Here is an 18,544-nt window from a genome sequence, read left to right as displayed (position 1 = left end):
CTGTCTGTCGAGATGACAGGCATGTTATCCACATGGCTGTAACGGATCGTGCAGCCACGTCTCGATCCCTGAGTCAACAGATGGGAACGTTTGGAAGACAACAACCATGTGCACGAACAGTTCGACGACGTTTGCAGCAGCATGGACTATCAGCTCGGAGACCATGGCTGCGGTTACCCTTGACGCTGCATCACAGACAGGAGCGCCTGCGATGGTGTACTCAACGACGAACCTGGATGCACTAATGGCAAAGCGTTATTTTTTCGGATGAACCAAGGTTCTGTTTACAGCATCATGATGGTCGCATCCGTGTTTGGCGACATCGCGGTGAACGCACACTGGAAGTGTGTATCCTTCACCGCCACACCGCCACACTGGGTGCCATTGGTTACACGTCTCGGTCACCTCTTGTTCGCATTGACGGCACTTTGAACAGTGGACGTTACTTTTCAGATGTGTTACGATCCGTGGCTCTACCCTTCATTCGATCCCTGCGAAACCCTACATTTCAGCAGGATAATGCACGACCGCATGTTGCAGGTCCTGTACGGGCCTTTCTGGATACAAAATGTTCCACTGCTCCCCTGGTCAGCACATTCTCCAAATCTCTCACTAATTGAATACTTCTGGTCAATGGTGGCCGAGCAATTGGCTCGTCACAATACATCAGTCACTACTCTTGATGAACTGTGGTATCGTGTTGAAGCTGCATGGGCAGCTGTACCTGTACACGCCATCCAAGCTCTGTTTGACTCAATGCCCCGGTGTATCGAGGCCGTTATTACGGCCAGAGGTGGTTGTTCTGGGTACTGATTTCTCACGATCTATGCACCATAATTGCGTGAAAATGTAATCATGTGTCAGTTCTAGTATAATATATTTGTCCAATGAATACCCGTGTATCATCTACATTTCTTAATGGTGTAGCAATTTTAATGGCCAGTAGTGTATTAACTTATTGCTGGGACAATATTGTCCATTTTCCTAGAGAAAAATTAAATGAATTTCGTGTGTATTAATGTACATTAGTGTGCAAATTAATTGCGTCAAGACTATTAAATTTTAACTGTGCACACATTTAATAGCTTACTGAATATTTATAACTAAAGTTCATTCCTTTTGATTTAATCAGCTTCACAACACACTGAGGCGTAGATTCGACCAGGTTAAAGCCAATGTTTCGTAATTCATACTCATGGAACCACACTTTTACTTCATTTAATAAGGTGCATCCTTTTACTGAACCTTCATTTTCCCAAGACTCCTTTTCAAAATGTTTCGCAAATTTTCCATGGCATTCAGATTTGGTGAAATACAAAGGCAGTGAAGCGCATTAATAACTGTTTCTTCCAGGAAAGTCTTGAATGCTTTAGGAGTGTGACACAGGGTCACAACATGCTGAAATGTACCTCCATGAACTCCAGCTACTTTGCTGCTGCTGCTGCTGTTGCCGTCAAGTATCACTTTATGGAGTTGTGATGGTATGATGAGTGTTTCAGATTGGCGTAACTGAAGCCTGCACTTACTCTGGAGGTGGAGACTGTTGTCACGAATGTGCACGGTGTGCAGGGCGTCCGGACGCGCCGCATAGCTGCGAGGTGAGCGGCCGGGGCGCGACCACGCTGCGCGTGACGTGCGCGCGCGGCAGCGACGGCGGGCTGCCGCAGCAGTTCACGCTGGAGCTGGCGGACGCGGAGCGCCGGCTGGTGGCGAACGTGACGAGCCGCGGCCGGCCCGACTTCCTGCTGGAGGGCCTGCAGCCGGGTGCGCGCTACACGGCGCTCGTGTACAGCAGCAACGGCAAGGGCCGCAGCCAGGGCAGCGTCGCCGTTGAGGCCGCCACGCGCGCCGCGCCGCCGCAGACGCCGCCGCAGCGACAGCCCTCGCACCACGCAGGTAGGCACGCCGCCTTCTGAGGGCATCGCCTCGTCTCCAGAAATCTTAACCGCACACAGAGACATCCAGATGCGCCCTGAGCGAACTGAAATGAATGATACAGGGGTGAAGCGTACAACGTGACCATACTGAGATATTCACAAAGTAGTAGTATACCTATGCCGATCCTGGACCACAGTTCAACTTTCCATCACTAGTAGGCGCTACTGCCGAGGCGCTGCACACACTAGTCGTGGTGTGAAACTTAAAATCGAAAATGGCGGTTGGTGGTATCTAAAAAAATCAAGTGTGTTGATGGAGGGAAATGTAAAATTGTAAAATGGTGCCATTGGGAAATTAAAAACTATAAGACAGTGGGAAATTCTACAAAAACTTAAAAAATTTAAAATATTTAAAAAAGTCAAGACCTCTAATATATCAGATTTATCACAGTGATACTACACAGACACCTTCATGTCTTGTCCTCTGTCTTACCCTTACCCTTCCCCCACATCCTCCACTCCTTTCTGGCCCTCCAGTCCCCATTGTAAGAGCACAGCATTTTATCTGTACTAAACAATACCACCAAGTGGCGTTTTATGCCCACTCTCTGAAGATGGTGTAATCTACTCACTTCCTTTATATTTTAAAACTCTGAAGAAAGTATTTAAGTTTTTATTGATACAGTGTATCAGATTCAATAACTAATTTGAATTTTTCAGTAAAATGTAACCCAAAAACGTTTTAGTTGTGAATAACTTCTCACCACAAATGTCATTCTTGTACAGCCTTAGACATAAAAACTGACCGCCGGCCGGCCGCCACAGAGACTAAGTCCGAGTCGTTCACTTAAGGTGGCCAATAAAACTGACCGCCCCTGACAACTCTAAGTCCGGCCATCTGCACAATCTGGCAACACTCTAAGATGCGGAAGTGTTACGAGGAAGTGTTGTCTACTTCCGAGTGCATATAGCTGGAGTGAGCCCGTGGTCTTGCGGTAATCGTTGTGCATTCTAAACTTACAGTCGCATGTTCCCGTCCAAGTGTTGTTTTTTTTTTTTTTTTTTTTTTAAACCACATTTCGGTCTAAAGTTATGAGTCTGATTGAACATCGAAGACAATTCGCTTAACATTCTACCCACCCGGAATAACAAGTATTCCAGAAACAATTCCGCAGGACAGCTCGTGGCTGCGTCGCGATCATAACAGCTTACGCTCGAGCGTTTCCTCACGCTGAAGCGGCTACCTGCCACCGGCCAGACGCCACCCGCCGCCTGAACACCGCCCATGTGAAGGCGGCACCACGCTGTCAGTGTATGTATGAATGCCATTTTCGCATTTGATGTTCTAGTTATCATCTTGCAGCTAAGCATTGGATTTTGCATACTTGAAAATCATGAACTACAGTTAAGCATTGTAAAATTGAGTCGCAAGTGGAAAAAGGTGTAACATCTGCAACACAACGTTTACTTTTGGTATAACAGAGGGGTGAATGTAAAAGAGGCAGCTAGAAAGATTTGAACTGAGCGTGGAGCGAGTGCTTTTGGGAAAAATATGCCAGAAAAGATATTCTTGTTTCAACAAAGATCGTTCTGGCATGAATGATTTTCCACATGAAGGAAGTCTCGACTACTGATATATGTGACATTTTACCATCATGCGACATTTGCATTCAACAGGCAAAGTTCAGAAGTCTGTTGTGGGAGTACTGCATGCTCTAATTCTAAACAACAAAAATCAACGGAGTGACTATTATTGAACGTCATCAGGTCGCTCATTGAGCATTCCTTTGCAGTACTGTTACTGGTGACATGTTATGATGCCTTTATCGTTAACTTCCTAAGAAGAAATGAAAGGCTTAGCCCCACCTAAAGACGTAGACTAGAGTAAAGAGTAGTGTGAACATCATATTTTACATTTGATAGCTCCATAAGTGTGTTTTGGACTACGAATTCTGCCCCAAGGGGTGTGTGCAACACAGCTGGAATTTGTTGTCAACAACCGAGACACCTTTCGGTCGCAGTGTAAGAAAGTCGAGCAACAAAACTACATCACCTGTGCTACTGCATGATAACTCACTCTGTTGATCTGAGAAACAAAACTATCCAGGAGATTGATAGGAAAGTCGTTTCTCGGACACTTGTATTGATAGGGAAGTCCTCTCTCAAGCACTTGTCCTTCTCGTCATATATTCGTAAAATATTACCTTTAGCGCTCTTGATCGTTCAACCGTCATTGCAATTCATTTCTAGACGAAAATACTCTTAAAACTACTATGGTTTAATGACATCGTTAAAAGAAGTAGGCTTCTACGGGCGTAGAATTTGTAAACAACTGTTGAATTGTCAGATTGTTGTAGATATCGTGAAAGAAAATTCAGCTGCTGATTAATTTCTCTTTGATGATTACTGCTGCGTTTAGTAAACTGATGGAAAATGCAAACAAAATATTCACTTTACTAATAGAAATTAAATTCAGCTTACTACAGAAACATCACGACGGCAGTCTATCTTAATAAAGCATTAAGTTCCCAAATGGTTCAAAGGTCTCTGAGCACTATGGGACTTAACTTCTGAGGTCATCAGTCCCCTAGAACTTAGAAATAGTTAAACCTAACTAACCTAAAGACATCACACACATCCATGCCCGAGGCAGGATTCGAACCTGCAACCGTAGTGGTCGCGTGGTTCCAGACTGTAGCGAAGCATTAAGTGTCTGTAAGACGATTGATCCTATTTTAACACGAATTAGTAGGATATTACCGACTTTTGACTTCGAAAAGATGTGTATTTACTTCATTTCCTGTATCAGTGTCAAGCATTATGAAAATGTGGCATTTCATAGATAAAATTATGTATTCACAACAACAAAAAATGTGTCGGCAGAAAACAAAAGTGGCATTATGAAATGGGCAGTACCGTAAGGTTTTCGCTCTGACAGTAAAGGTTACTGAAAGTACCAAGACGAATTTTGCTTGAGCGCTGTCTTACGATTCCCTTATTGAGTTTGTATCTGCCTTCTTGTAGCTCTACTACAAAAGAATAAAAAATCTGGCTTTCAGCGAGTCTAGAAAGGCGAACGACAGCAGCTTGCACCTGGTAGCCAAACATGTTAGCTGAGAAATGGTTTTTTCCTATAGTGGGAAGACATCCTTTTGTGGTTGAATTGTTGGCAAATATCAGACGTGTGCCGTTGGTCTAAGCGTTTCGATGTGATGAATTTCTACCAATGATTTTTCCACAGTTTTTTTCTGTCCCAAATACAGAGTTGAAGTCTCCCTTTAGTATTTTCCCGTAATCTTGGTGAATTTTGCTCATAGTATTTTCGAGTGTGTTCCAGAATTTTTCGACATTTTTGGTGTTTTTCTTATTTTCGATGTTGGTGGGGACATGTGCATTGATGAGTGATTATTTTTTACTGGGGCTCTGATGAGCATAGTCATAGGTCGATTGTTGACGGGTGTGATTTCTTTGACAGAACTGATGATAGATCTGTGTTCGAGAAATGCCATGGCCAACATTGGTACGCCTTTCGCGACCTTTTGTTGCATTTTGCTCTTGAAGATGCAATGGTTTCCGTAATGCGAGGTTTCATTGTCAGTTAGTCGTTATTCTTGAAGAGCAATGATGAGAATTTGTTTTCGGTCGATTTATTATGTGAGATTATTTAGTTTTCGTATCTGGATCAATGTATAGATGTTTAGTTATAAAAAAAAAGTTCTTATGTGTGTGAAATCTTATGGGACTTCACTGCTAAGGTCATCAGTCCCTAAGCTTACACACTACTTAATCTAAATTATCCTAAGGACAAACACACACACACACACACCCATGCCCGAGGGAGGACTCGAATCTCCGCCGGGACCAGCCGAACAGTCCATGACTGCTGCGCATTAGACCGCTCGCCTAATCCCGCGCGGCATGTAGTGTTCAAATGCATGTTTTCTGCTTGTAGGGAAATTTACAAGAGGTCTTCAATATTCTCTGCCGTGGTAACCTGGCCTCCCCAGAATCCGAAATTCCAAATGCCGCCTGTCGACAGTTTGCACAGTCATGTTTGCTTGTGTTTCATTGGTTTTGCCTGGGTAATTCCAGGACCGGACAGGACCAGAGGGTGTTGAAGCCTTTGGAAGCAAATATTTTCAGCCGAGCTCATTGAGCTAACAGACGGTGACCAGAGTAGCCGTGGTTTTCACTCAGGCGTGCGTCGATTTTGAGTTCAACGGATTGAGTAGTCGTTGAGGATTGTGTTGGTATTTGGTTCACCCCAAGTATTTGATTTCCTCGGTGCCACCCATATGGGGGAGGGTTTCCCCTATCGGCCCCACGGGATTATTATTGTTATTATTATTATTGTCATTATGTCATCAGCAAATCCGATATGGTGCATCTTCCCACCACTGAAATAGATGTGCATTGTTCGACTCAGTATTTCCATCACATAAATATGGGTTATAATTACGTTACATTGTTGCTACTAGACATATTTCTCACTTTTTCTTGGGCAGTTGCTACCTGTTACTCCATCATACGAATTTATGTGCGCAGCATTGTTGCAATAAAGACGTTCAAAGTATCCGATTTCTGTAATTTCATTTCGATACCAGATCGTTCTAATCAGATTCAGCCAGTCAGGCTTAATGTGGATATCCGAATACGACTCTCATCATTTGATAGACTGGGTAAACCACATTCGTAATCGGACGGTTGAATCTAGATCACTTATTTATGACAGGGCCTGAATTCTTAAACACTGTGGAAAATAATAATACAATGTGCTTATTACTAATATGTTATTTAAATAATATGAACGAACGAGATAACAGTTTATTTACAGTAGCAGAGCCCCATCCATCATAGCAGAGCAGTGCGAGATTGGTTTCAGGGCCAAGAGAGGATAAAGCTGTTGCCGTTTGTTCCACGATCACCGTACATCAACCAGATAGAGAATAAGTGGGCAGACGTAACAAGGTCATTGCCATGTGGACCTACAAATGCAAGCAACTTTTGCACGAATATAGAAAACGTATGGTGGGAAGTAAACCATCACGCTACACTGTCGACCACTTAATGAAATCAATGCCCCTATACCTTCGAGAAATCTTACGTAACGATCGTGGGTGGGTTTGTTACTAAAAGTATAATCGTCCACAAAACCCATGTGGACAATTCTCTGATAGTCGGTCAAGCTTTGCTTTGTCGCAGCTGTTTAGATACAAGTCCATTTACTTTCAGTCTCCTCCTTACAATTATTTCAATGCAAGGTAATTGAAAAATCTCATCCACTCGACGCCAACTGAGGAATTGACTGGTGCATGTGTTGTTCAACACACAGTAGTTGTCACCCTCACTGGAATCAATGTGTGTGTGTGTGTGTGTGTGTGTGTGTGTGTGTGTGTGTGTGTGTGTGTGTGTGTGTGTTTTCGTGTTCACGCACCATCTGAATCAATACTATTAACATTAGAGAGACAACCAACAATAAATATTGCATCAAATATGACTGTAAAGTATTTTATTGCGATGGGAAGTTACAAACTGAATTTTTACCCAACACACGACCTGCATATTACGTTACGTTAAGTAAGATGTATCGTTAGCAGAGACAGTGCGCTCTTGTTGTCGAGGCTCACGACAAGTGCAGCGATTAGCAGTGCCCAATGCCGCCGCGATTTGTTTATGTTGGCTGAGCGTGGACACTGCAGCAGACGCTTCGCCATAAACAGAAAGAAATCACCTTGGCTCTGACTGCAGTGAGCGGATATCACTGCCTGCGTGTTCTTATAGTAACCAACGTGAGACTCTACTCACAGGTGCCATGGAGCAATTGCAACGGGTATCATATCATTAGTCATCAGAATATTAACCAGTGATGAAATGTCCACTCTATTTGAATCCCAAGAAAATAGGAACCTTCTCACAAAGGAATGTGATGTGATATCAAAATTTATCCAACATAGAAAAATTAACTGCAGGGCTTTCATGTATGCAGTAGTAGCACACAAGGAAATATTATGTCTTGGAAGCGTATATTTCATTTCCTCTTCTGATAGTAACGCCCTTGTTTTAGTATGAAGTGAGAAAAAAACACGAAAAACTAAAGTTCCTGAGAAGCATATCAGTCATTTCCTCTTCTCATATCAGAACTTTTGTTTTAGTATGAAGTAAAAAAATAAACAGTTTAAAGTTGTGAAGCATAATATGACACCTTAGTAAGTCTATGTATGACACCAGATTCTTATCGTAGGCGCTATCGGAAACGCAAAAAGCCGGGAGCTGTCCAGTCTTTTGTCCAACAGTCTGTCTCCTTTCATGCATTACTCCCGCTAGGAGATTCTTATTTAAGGACTTGTGGGCATCAAGTTCTTCAGCAGAACAGGCCTTATATTATTGTGCTAATTAAGGTATGGAAAAAATGCAACAAAGACGATTTCCCCTAAAGCAGTGGGGATATTTGCAATTGTCTGTATTCAGCAATGACTGCCAGCTGCTGTAACACTCCACAGAATCCATGCGGCAGGCAACACAACTGTGCGTGCACTTCAGACTTCATTCAGTAAGACGTCAGGAGATGGATGGAAACGTATAATTAACGTCGCTTTCCAAGTCGTATTCAATCCAGAATGAGGTGTTATTAAGGTAGGTGAGCGTTCTAGCAATTACACTTTTGTAATTCCCATATGAGTATTCCGATAGCCAACAGAACCTGTTAGCGTGAAACTATCGGGAACTGCATTAATATCAAACTGCATGAACTTGAGACAATACGTAGACTCTTCTCTTCGCTGGGTGACCTATTACTGTTTTTTAGTATTCTCTCCGTCCTAGGCGTAATGCAAATGGAACTTCAGAGGCGCTTTCCGCTATTCTTGACAAACATCAACAACTTGTAGTCACTGCGAGTTACAACTGCGTGATGATATGGCTCCGGTTGTCAGTAGTTGTGGTGGTGTTATGCTGTCAAACTGCTTACAGTAACGGTAATGGTGGCACACATAATTTAGCGCTGACTACCTACTTAAGTAAAGATAGAGTTGTGGCGTCGTCGCTTCTCTTTCTTTGGCCTCAGCTTGAGTAATCCGATTTAACGAACATAGTACTCCATTCGCGGGCTGCTAATGATACAGTATGACTACAGAGATCATCGTGCGGGTATAACATTAATTCTGCAATGCATTGCTTAACAAATATTACCCTCAGCTGTGCAGCTGGAATGACTCATAACACAGGTATTGTGTGTTGCACTTGGTTAAGGGATCAGTTCGCTGCAATCCTGCTTCTACTCTTCGTAAATACTTGTATACGTCATAAATGGTAAAAATGGCTCTGAGTACTATGGGACTTAACTTCTGAGGTCATCAGTCCACTAGAACTTGGAACTACATAAACCTAACTAACCTAATGACATCAGACACATCCATGCCCGAGACAGGATTCGAACCTGCGTCCGTAGCGGTCGCGCGGTTCCAGACTGTAGCGCCTAGAACAGCTCGGCCACCCCGGCCGGCATACTTGTATACTGACCATTCGTTATTTGACTAAATATGAACTACAATCTGAATCGCATATATATGACATGGGTTAGCGCCGGCACAAAGCAATGACTAAGGGTTGGATGCCGTTGAAGTCCCGTTACACTGATGGCAAGACAAATGTTCGCAAATCACCTCTATTGCCTCAAAAAACAATTGCATCTTAAATATCGAAGAACCGACGTCCACACTGTCACAGCGCGTTGAAATACAGCTAAGACGGCAGATGAATATTTGTGACCGACTGGGCTTCGAACCTGGACCTCCTATTTACTAGACAGACATGCTGATCACTGCACTATTTTTTTTTAAAGTTTGAGAAGTCTTTCAGCACCAGGTAGGCGAAGGCAGAGGTCGAAGATCCGAGGCCTGGCCTCAGTGGCTCCCCCATACCTGTCACTGAGCAGCTGCATTATTCCCATGTATTCCATGTTTGCACCCATATATACCTTTAAGTTGTAGACAAAAATTGGAGTAGTAATTAAGGTAAAATAAATTACAGATTGCCGCCTCCAATGGCGTACGTTACTTGTAGAACATAACTTATAACAGTGAAAAGGGTGACGGAAAAATACATAACAAACATTAATTCAGAAATATATTCACAATTTAAGTTATTATGCTCTTAATCACAATCCGAGTAGGAGCTCTCTTCAGTTACAGCTAACCAGTGCGCATCTATTGCACTATTGTAAGAACCTAGGTGCAGTATTTTGGATTTAAAATTTTGTAAATTCCTTGTCAGAACTTATGAGACCAAGCTGCTTAGGTCATCGGTCCCTAAGCTTACACACTACTTAATCTAACTTAAACTAACTTACGCTATGGACAACACACACACCCATGCCGGAGGGAGGACCCGAACCTCCGACGGTGGGCACTGCGGGACGCAGCAGCCAACCTCTTTTCAGCACTCATCTACACACGCTCCTCGCCAGACGCGAATTCCCGTCTTTGCCGCATACCACATGCGTGGTTCTTTCGGGAATGTCCGAAAGGAAAGACACTACGAATCCGGGTTCGAACCTGATCAGGCACAAATTTTCATCTGACGCCGTTGTTCTATCTATTTTAATGCGCATGACAGCCTGGACATCTGTCCTTCAATCTTTAATTGATTAACAAGGCTGTCTATTTCGATGCGTAGTGTCTGTTCTTTCGGAAATATCCGAAAGAACAGACACACACACACACACATTTTTATCTTAAGTGCTATTCGGAAAATGTTTGGCAACTCAGTGATAGTGCCGGACTGGAGCTGTATCAACCTACTGATTTCACTAGATATAGTTGTAAGTTTCTGAACAATTCCTGTTTAATAAGTGACAGCGACAGTGTCTCTCATCGTTTACTTTGTAGGAAACCTGATTCTCTCTGCCCTAGCCTATACCATAGCAATGAGTGATTGCTCACATTCTTGATACCTCACTGGACGTGCTGCTGCAACTGTAGCCAAAGATTCAAATCCCGCTGGAAAAGTATGTTTCAGGTAAGATTGTTTTGCTCCTCCCGTACTAAATGGTTCAAATGGCTCTGAGCACTATGGGACTTAACATCTGTGGTCATCAGTCCCCTACAACTTAGAAGTACTTAAACCTAACTAACCTAAGTACATCACACACATCCATGCCCGAGGCAGGATTCGAACCTGCGACCGTAGCAGTCGCGCGGTTCCGGACTGAGCGCCTAGAACCGCTAGACCACCGCGGCCGGCTCCTCCCGTACTGTCATTGAAAACGATCACAACGAAATTAAGTATAGGTATCCTATGAAATCCTTGAGTTCATACTGTGGTGCTGTGAAGATGAAAAAAGTAGTTTTTCACAATTACCGGATGACAGATGGAATTTGTCAGTTTCTGCTAATTATGATTGCATTATTAACTGTTGATTCACAGGCGCTTTTCTGCCGCTTATTGTAACTGTTACTTGAATGTTAGAGCTGGAAGAACAGAAACATCAAATTTTCGCCATATGGAATGTTCGAATTCACCCTAAGTCTTCACGTTTCGAACAAAGGCAGAATACCCGTCAGGAAAGCTGATAACAATAAGGCAGGCCATGCCTGTCTTCTGGTGGATGTGCCAATGACAGTGATCTCAATAACAATATTGTACAGCAAATATATATTGCCAACTCAACCACTGGAGAAGTTCCAAAACTGTGAATCGCGTCTGGTGAATACTCTTTCAAAGTTTCTGTCCGATTAAGTCAGTAAAACACAAATAATTTCCGCAGTTATTAATTTATGACATTTAGTTTGCATTCAGTACATTGATGTATTGCAAGTAATTGCACTCTAGCCCCTAAACCTAGTTACAGAAGTGCGAATAAGACTCATTGACATATAATGAGGATCTTACCACCCGCAACTTTGAAACGAAGCTATAGTCACTTCCGAGGTCACTCACAGAACACATCAGCTGGTATCCTTCCTGGCAGTATAACTGAAACTTGGCAACAGCGCAGAATATGTTTGGCAACTCTATGACCGACGAGTTACTTCCTTGATGGCACAGAACTCTCCTGCTAAATTCACTTGATATTATCGTGTCATTTCAATTTAATACAGAGTGATTTTCGCTTGAGACGTGACATAAGGATATCAGTTAATACTTTTGAGTCCACGAAAGTCGTTCCACATGAGAAATACAACTACTGTCGCCTCTTATGTTGCGGTTTATCTGCCATAGCGCTTACTGGGTCAATAAGTAAGTGGAAGACACCGCGCCTATTCGCTAGCTCGTAGGGAACATGCTTGCCTGTCAGGTGCATGCTGCCTCTGTTCGCCTTTCGAGCCTCGCCGAAAGCTGGATTTTTAATTGTTTTGTAGCAGAGCTACAAGCAGGCAGATACAAATTCAATGAGGGAATCGTAAGACAACGCTCTAGCAAAGTTCGTCTTGCTTCTTTTAATAAACCTTAGTGTCAAAGCGGAAACCTTGAGGTACTGCTAAATTCATAATGCCACGTTTTTGTTTTCTGCCGACATACTTTTTGTTGTTGTGAATACATAATTTATCTATGAACTGTCACATTTTCATAATACTTGCGAAGCAAATCGTGTGAAGTAACACTTCAACTACTTGTTGGAAAGGTGGAAAAAGCACTACCCTTTCTGGATGCTCTCTGTCTCTTCCTGGATGTCAAGTAATACGACCTTCGAGTAAATGGTTAGAGATGAAGAACCTAGTGGTGAATGAACTCATAGATGAGCTGAATGCGGGAGACTACTCTTGAAAAGAATAAGTAGACGATCTATTCACAGTAAGACTTAGAAAATTTGCTAGTACTGTTAAACCTATGTGCACTGAAGATTGTGAAAAAGTATTTAAAGACGAGCCCCACGAAAATTGGTGTAGTATTATTTATGGGGAAGCATGTCCAGCACACATACTGAAAAATTATGTTTCTTGATGAAGCTTTAGAGAGGGTTGTAGTGTATCTAGAGGTAGCCCTGGATGGAAAACTATTATGAACACCTCACATAAAGAATATGTTCCATTGCGAAAGATAATATTATAAGCACTAGAAGCTGCTGTAGGGTAAACTGGGGTCTAAACCCAGTACGTACTGGATATACATCCCTGCAAAAAGACCAATGATAATTTATTGACCTATAATATGAACAAAGTCGAACAGAAGGTGGCTGCTAGGGAGTCTGGCAAAGTGCAGAGACTGGCCTGCTTTCACAAACAGATTGAATTAGCAGGACATCCACTCTTGGAATGGATATTATGCTATACAGGCCCGCCTTACACCTGTGGCTTAAAATGGAGGCAGCGGCAGGGACATAAAGGCTAAAAATTGAAAATAACTGGATATAGTTAGAATATACGGAATCCCAAATCAGTAAGGCGATGGCTGGGGAAATGCCGACTAACTACACAATAACTTCTAGCCATGTAACAGTTGAAAGCAGGGAGCAGTGGAGAAACGAACCACAACATAATATAGTGCTTTACTGACAGGTCGAAAACAGATGAAAGTACCAGGTCTGGGGTACTGCCTAGAATCTCTTTAGGGAAGATGGCCACAGTAATACACTTTTTTTTCTGTCAGCATGTGCACGGAGGAAAATTAGAATAGACCCTACGAAAGTCGTAGCATCTACTTTTATTCAGACAGCCAAGCAGCTCTGAAACCTGTATCAGCCCCTGCAACTAGATCGAAGGCCGTTGCAGAATGCCATGAAGCATTTTCTTTCGAACATGTCCGAAAGAACAGACACCACACATATATCCATATACAGGGTGTTTCAGGAGGAATAGTACATATTTTAGCAGGTGGTAGTGCAGACGAAAAAAATTCCATATAAATGAGTCCACTTTTTATTGAGTACAGAGATACAGCTGTTAGTACGTAATGCTAACGAAGTCAAAGCAAAGGCAAATGAGGACATTCAAAGTTCATTTTCAAAAATTCGCCAACCAACTTCAATGCACATTTGACTTCTCTTGATAACACCACGTGTAGCCTTACTGAGGTCGTCTTTGCGTTCTTTTATGAGGGCTGCACTATTCATAATCCGAACGATCAAATCAGCTCTTAGGTTTACTTTTTATTTCTAGACTTCGCCTTTAACCATCCCCGCAGCCAAAAATCCAAAGAGATAAGGTCCGAGGACCTTGAAGGCCAAGAAAAGTGCCCATATCTAATGATCCACCTTCCGGGAAATGTTAGGTTTGTATAATGTGTCACCTGACAACTAGAATGTGCAGGAGCCCCGACATGCTGGAGGAACATACGCATTCTTTTAGCCAAATGAACCTGCGTCTCGGTTCTTACGATAGTGCAACAGGTGTGCACTGGTTGGATGTAACTGAAGAGAGACTCCAACTCGGCTTGAGGTTAAGGGCGAATCCCAAGCGCATGGCCACGAACAGTTGGGAGCGTAAACATAATGTCATCGGAACCTTGTTGAAGGACCATGACATGCGATTGTTAGACCGACTGCAGAAAGTTCACTTTATAAATACATACATACTTAGCAAAATGAATCATGTCGAAGCAGTCTTACCGATACTGCAGGTCACTGCACATAAAATATTAGCTGTAGCCTCTTGGTATGTGTGGAAACAAAATATCTTCAAAGTATCCCTTCACACGGCGACTTTTCAGAGGCAAAATGGAGGACTTGGAATTAAAGACGTGCTTTTAAACTAATACATGCCACTAAGACAGGCATCACGAAACTTCTCTTCCTCTCGTTAGATCCTGGGGATAGGAACGCTCCTGTTAATGTAGCTTGCCAGCCTAGATTACTTCCGAAAGCACAATGGCGATTGTAGCTGTATAAGACTTCCACCAGCACAAACCAACACTAGAACCGTCTATGATTATATTACCACATATCATCTTCACAAACCAATTCCGGTAAACGAACCTACAAAAAACTGGAGGAACGTCTGGAAAAATATCAACAATAAAATTCTACCAACTAGAGTCAGTGCCGTATGGTGCGACGTTATAGACGAAACCATACCCTCAGCGGAACGATTATGGAAAATCAAATTGAGACCATCTCCATACTGCGACAAATGTCGGCTTGTAGAAACTGTAGCGCACATCTTCTTATGTGAAAATAGAATCAGAATTTGGAACTGGACTAGGAATACATTAGCACTATCAACAGAACCGCAGAAAGTCATATACCGATAACTGAAGCTTTACAACCCGACTTGAAATGTTACCCGTCCGCAAAGAATAACAGTTATTCGTGGCTTCTGGGACAGTTTGTGTTTTACGTCGTAACAAACAGAACTTAGAAGAATACATGTTTTATATTGCAGAAGAACAATTTACGCTGAAGAAGAATAACAAATATATGGAATGATTTCAAATTTTTTTATCTATTGCTTTATGTGGACTACAAAGAGGTGAACAGTTTTTTGATTAGAAGCAGAATACGGTCCTTTCACATTTTTTTATTCCTGGAATATTCTTTTACGTTGCTTCTAAAATCAGAACTGCTCTAATTTGGCAACAGCCCTCCGGCTCCGAAATTTTTTTCATTTGTGGAAAAATATATGGCTTCCTTACAGACCTAATATGCATCCAGTGCAAAATAACTCAAATTGTGAATATATTTCTGAATGAATGTTTGTTATGTATTTTTCCAAAATCCAATGCTTAGCTGCAAGATTATAACTAGAACTTCAAATGCGAAAATGGCATTCATACATACACTGACAACGTGGCGCCGCCTTCACATGAGCGGCGCCGGATTTCAGGCGGCGGGTGGCGTCTGGCCGGTGGCCGGTAGCCGCTTCAGCGCGAGGAAACGCTCGAGCGTAAGCTGTTATGATCGCGACGCAGCCACGAGCTGTCCTGCGGAATTGTTTCTGGAATACTTATTATTGCGGGTTCGTAGAATGTTAAGTGAATTGTATTCGATGTTCAATCAGACTCATAACTTTAAACCGAAATGTGGTTTTAAAAAAAAAACTACAGTTGGACGCGAACATGCGAGTCCAAGTTTAGAATGCACGACGATTACCGCAAGACCACGGGCTCACTCCAGCTATATGAACTCAGAAGTAGACAACACTTCCTCGTAACACTTCCGCATCTTACAGTGTTGCCAGATTGTGCAGAGTTGTCAGGGGCGGTCAGTTTTATTGGCCACCTTAAGTGAACGACTCGGACTTAGTCTCTGTGGCGGCCGGCCGGCGGTCAGTTTTTATGTCTAAGACTGTACTTTGAAGTTCAGGATCCACCTCACACTTCCATCTATCACTGAAGACCATGTTTTGGATAAACTGAACGTCCGTTAATGGAATCTGTAATTTTTTGTTGTAGTGTGTGTGTGTGTGTACTGTGCACACAAATTATAGGAAATTCATTGGTACATCGAAGATAATGCTATAAGCTATTTTCTGAATCTGTACCCTGCTTATACATCAATACCTATTTCAAAGGGATTCTGTTAATATATTTCTTTATTTTTTAATATTTTTGTCGTTAGCACAAACTACCCACCTTGGTGGTACACATTATGGAAAGTGCGTTGCCATTGGTAGGATTAAAACAGCATAACTTTGCATATTATTATAGTAACCATTAAAACGGTACAGCCAGTCACTATGTACTTCCCAGAGCAGCCATCCTGGCTATCCTCAAAAGTATCAGAACAATGTCAATTTCTTGGGCTGTGTTCGAATATGTGTATCCAAAACAATCATGTAAGTTATTTAACTTGCTGTATTTCTACTTCTAAAATACATCATCAAAACAAACAAACCAACACACACACACACACACACACACAGACACATTGTATTTCTGTATCCATGTACACACACTAAAAGTCACCATTCTTTGCATGGAGGGGGGTACTTTGTACTGCCACTACTTACTCACTTTCCTTTTCAACTCGTACATGGAGCGAGGCGAAATATAGGCCATTGTACAAGACTTAATTTCACTGACTTCATCTTTGCCGCTTTAACACGAGGTATACGTTTACAGCAGCAGTATCTTTCTGCAGTCAACTGAAAATGCCAATTCTCTAAATTTTCGCAACATTGTTTCGTGAGAAAAATGTCATGGATTTTCATTTGTGTTCACAAAGAATCTCCACAATACTAGTAAATACTAGTATGTTGATCCACTCTTCCGGTAAAGACTATAGGAGCATGTCTCAGAGCTCCTGAGCTCTTTCATATTCTTTCTTTAATACGGCATGGCGAGGATTCCAAACACTTTCAACATACCCAAGAATGGGTCGCACTAGTATTCCATATGCAGTCTCCCTTACAGATAGGGTACACTTTGGTACAATTATCCCAACAACCCAATGACGATCATTAGCTTTCCTCTGCTACTGACCTCTACTTCCATTTCATATCAGTTTGCAAATTTATGCCTAGACATTTGATTTCTGTGGTTATGTCAGGCAGCATACTACTAATGTTATATTCGAACACAGGATTGTTTTTCATACTAATCTCGTTCAGCTCTAATTTTTTCTACTTTAAGAGCAAGGTGCCATTCATCACACCAATTAGGAAATCGGTCCAGATTATCCTGTAACAGCAGACACATCTCACAGTTTTTACTTAAATGTGAGAATTAACTTGTTTATTCAGGAAGACAGTGTGTCCAAAGTAAAAAAATTCCTCATCATCTATTTGGGAGGGGTTTTAATTTGTCATCTAGATCATTGATAGTAAGTCTGTTGATGACTAGCGGTTCACAAATACCAGTCCTTCCCTTGTCAACAACAACTCGGGAGTAATGTTCTGTGCAACTCCCATGATTCTAATCGGCCTCTTTCGATTCGAGTTCCGTTGCTCACGCGTATTTAGGTTCAGAGTATCTGTTCGAGTTACAGTCCACACATTGCTGATCTTTCAGAAAGTCTCAAACACGTCTCAGTTTTAAAATAGCAATACAATGTAAAGATATGTGTGTTTCATTAGTTAAAATACAGGAGGCTAATTTTTAATAAAGCATTTAATTTCCCTCTCTATCCTCAAAACTTTCCATTGTTTATTGAATTTTATGCATGTGTTACTTTCCATTGTTTATTGGCTTTTGTGCATTTGTGCTTTACAGATTTGTGCCTGAAGCGATAATCTGATATTGCCCGCTCGAGGCCTCTAATTTTTTACTGTCGCTGTACCTAAATTAAAATATTTCTCCCACATTTGTTAATTATGTAATATCTTAATCATTCATGCAACAGCAGCATTATGATTACTGATGGGTATTTGTACGTGAACTAACTGAAAAAGTTTGTGCATATTGGTGACTAGCTGAGACATCCGACTTCACTCATGGAGTCGACATGAAACTGTGTGGTAGTTGGAGTAAGAGGATAAACTTTAAAGTATAGGAAGTAAAAATTAATTGAAAACATTTTCAAACTATTTCCAATACTTGTTTATAAACAAGATATTTCGTTTTCTTATCTATGGTACATTTGTACAAACTTTTCGAATTTCCTATTCCAGAGGATGCTACGTACACTTGACCCAGCGAGAAGCAGTAATCTTCATCTCGATTAAATATACTCGTCCTAGCAGAAATTTGTGGTCTTTGTTGTGTAGTAGTAGTAATGATTCCTTGCTGTGATAGATTTTTCGTTGGATAGGAGAAACTTAATCGATTTCATCTCTGTTAGTGTTGATCGAAGCGAC

At 41.9% G+C, this 18,544-nt stretch overlaps 1 protein-coding gene across 1 annotated transcript in view; it reads left to right on the top strand.

Moving 5' to 3' along the window:
• The window catches only part of LOC126223584 (hemicentin-1-like), a 217,010-nt gene that overhangs the window by 195,289 nt on the left and 3,177 nt on the right, over positions 1-18,544 (top strand). Inside the window, exon 8 of the mRNA XM_049942198.1 lies at positions 1,570-1,829. Coding sequence (XP_049798155.1) covers positions 1,570-1,829 — 260 coding nt within the window. The remainder of the gene's footprint in view (positions 1-1,569; positions 1,830-18,544) is intronic.

Source organism: Schistocerca nitens, chromosome 1, assembly GCF_023898315.1.
Source record: "Schistocerca nitens isolate TAMUIC-IGC-003100 chromosome 1, iqSchNite1.1, whole genome shotgun sequence".
NCBI classification, from domain to species: domain Eukaryota; kingdom Metazoa; phylum Arthropoda; class Insecta; order Orthoptera; family Acrididae; genus Schistocerca; species Schistocerca nitens.
The sequence above is the reverse complement of the archived record's forward strand: the minus strand, read 5'-3'. Positions and strand labels throughout refer to the sequence as shown.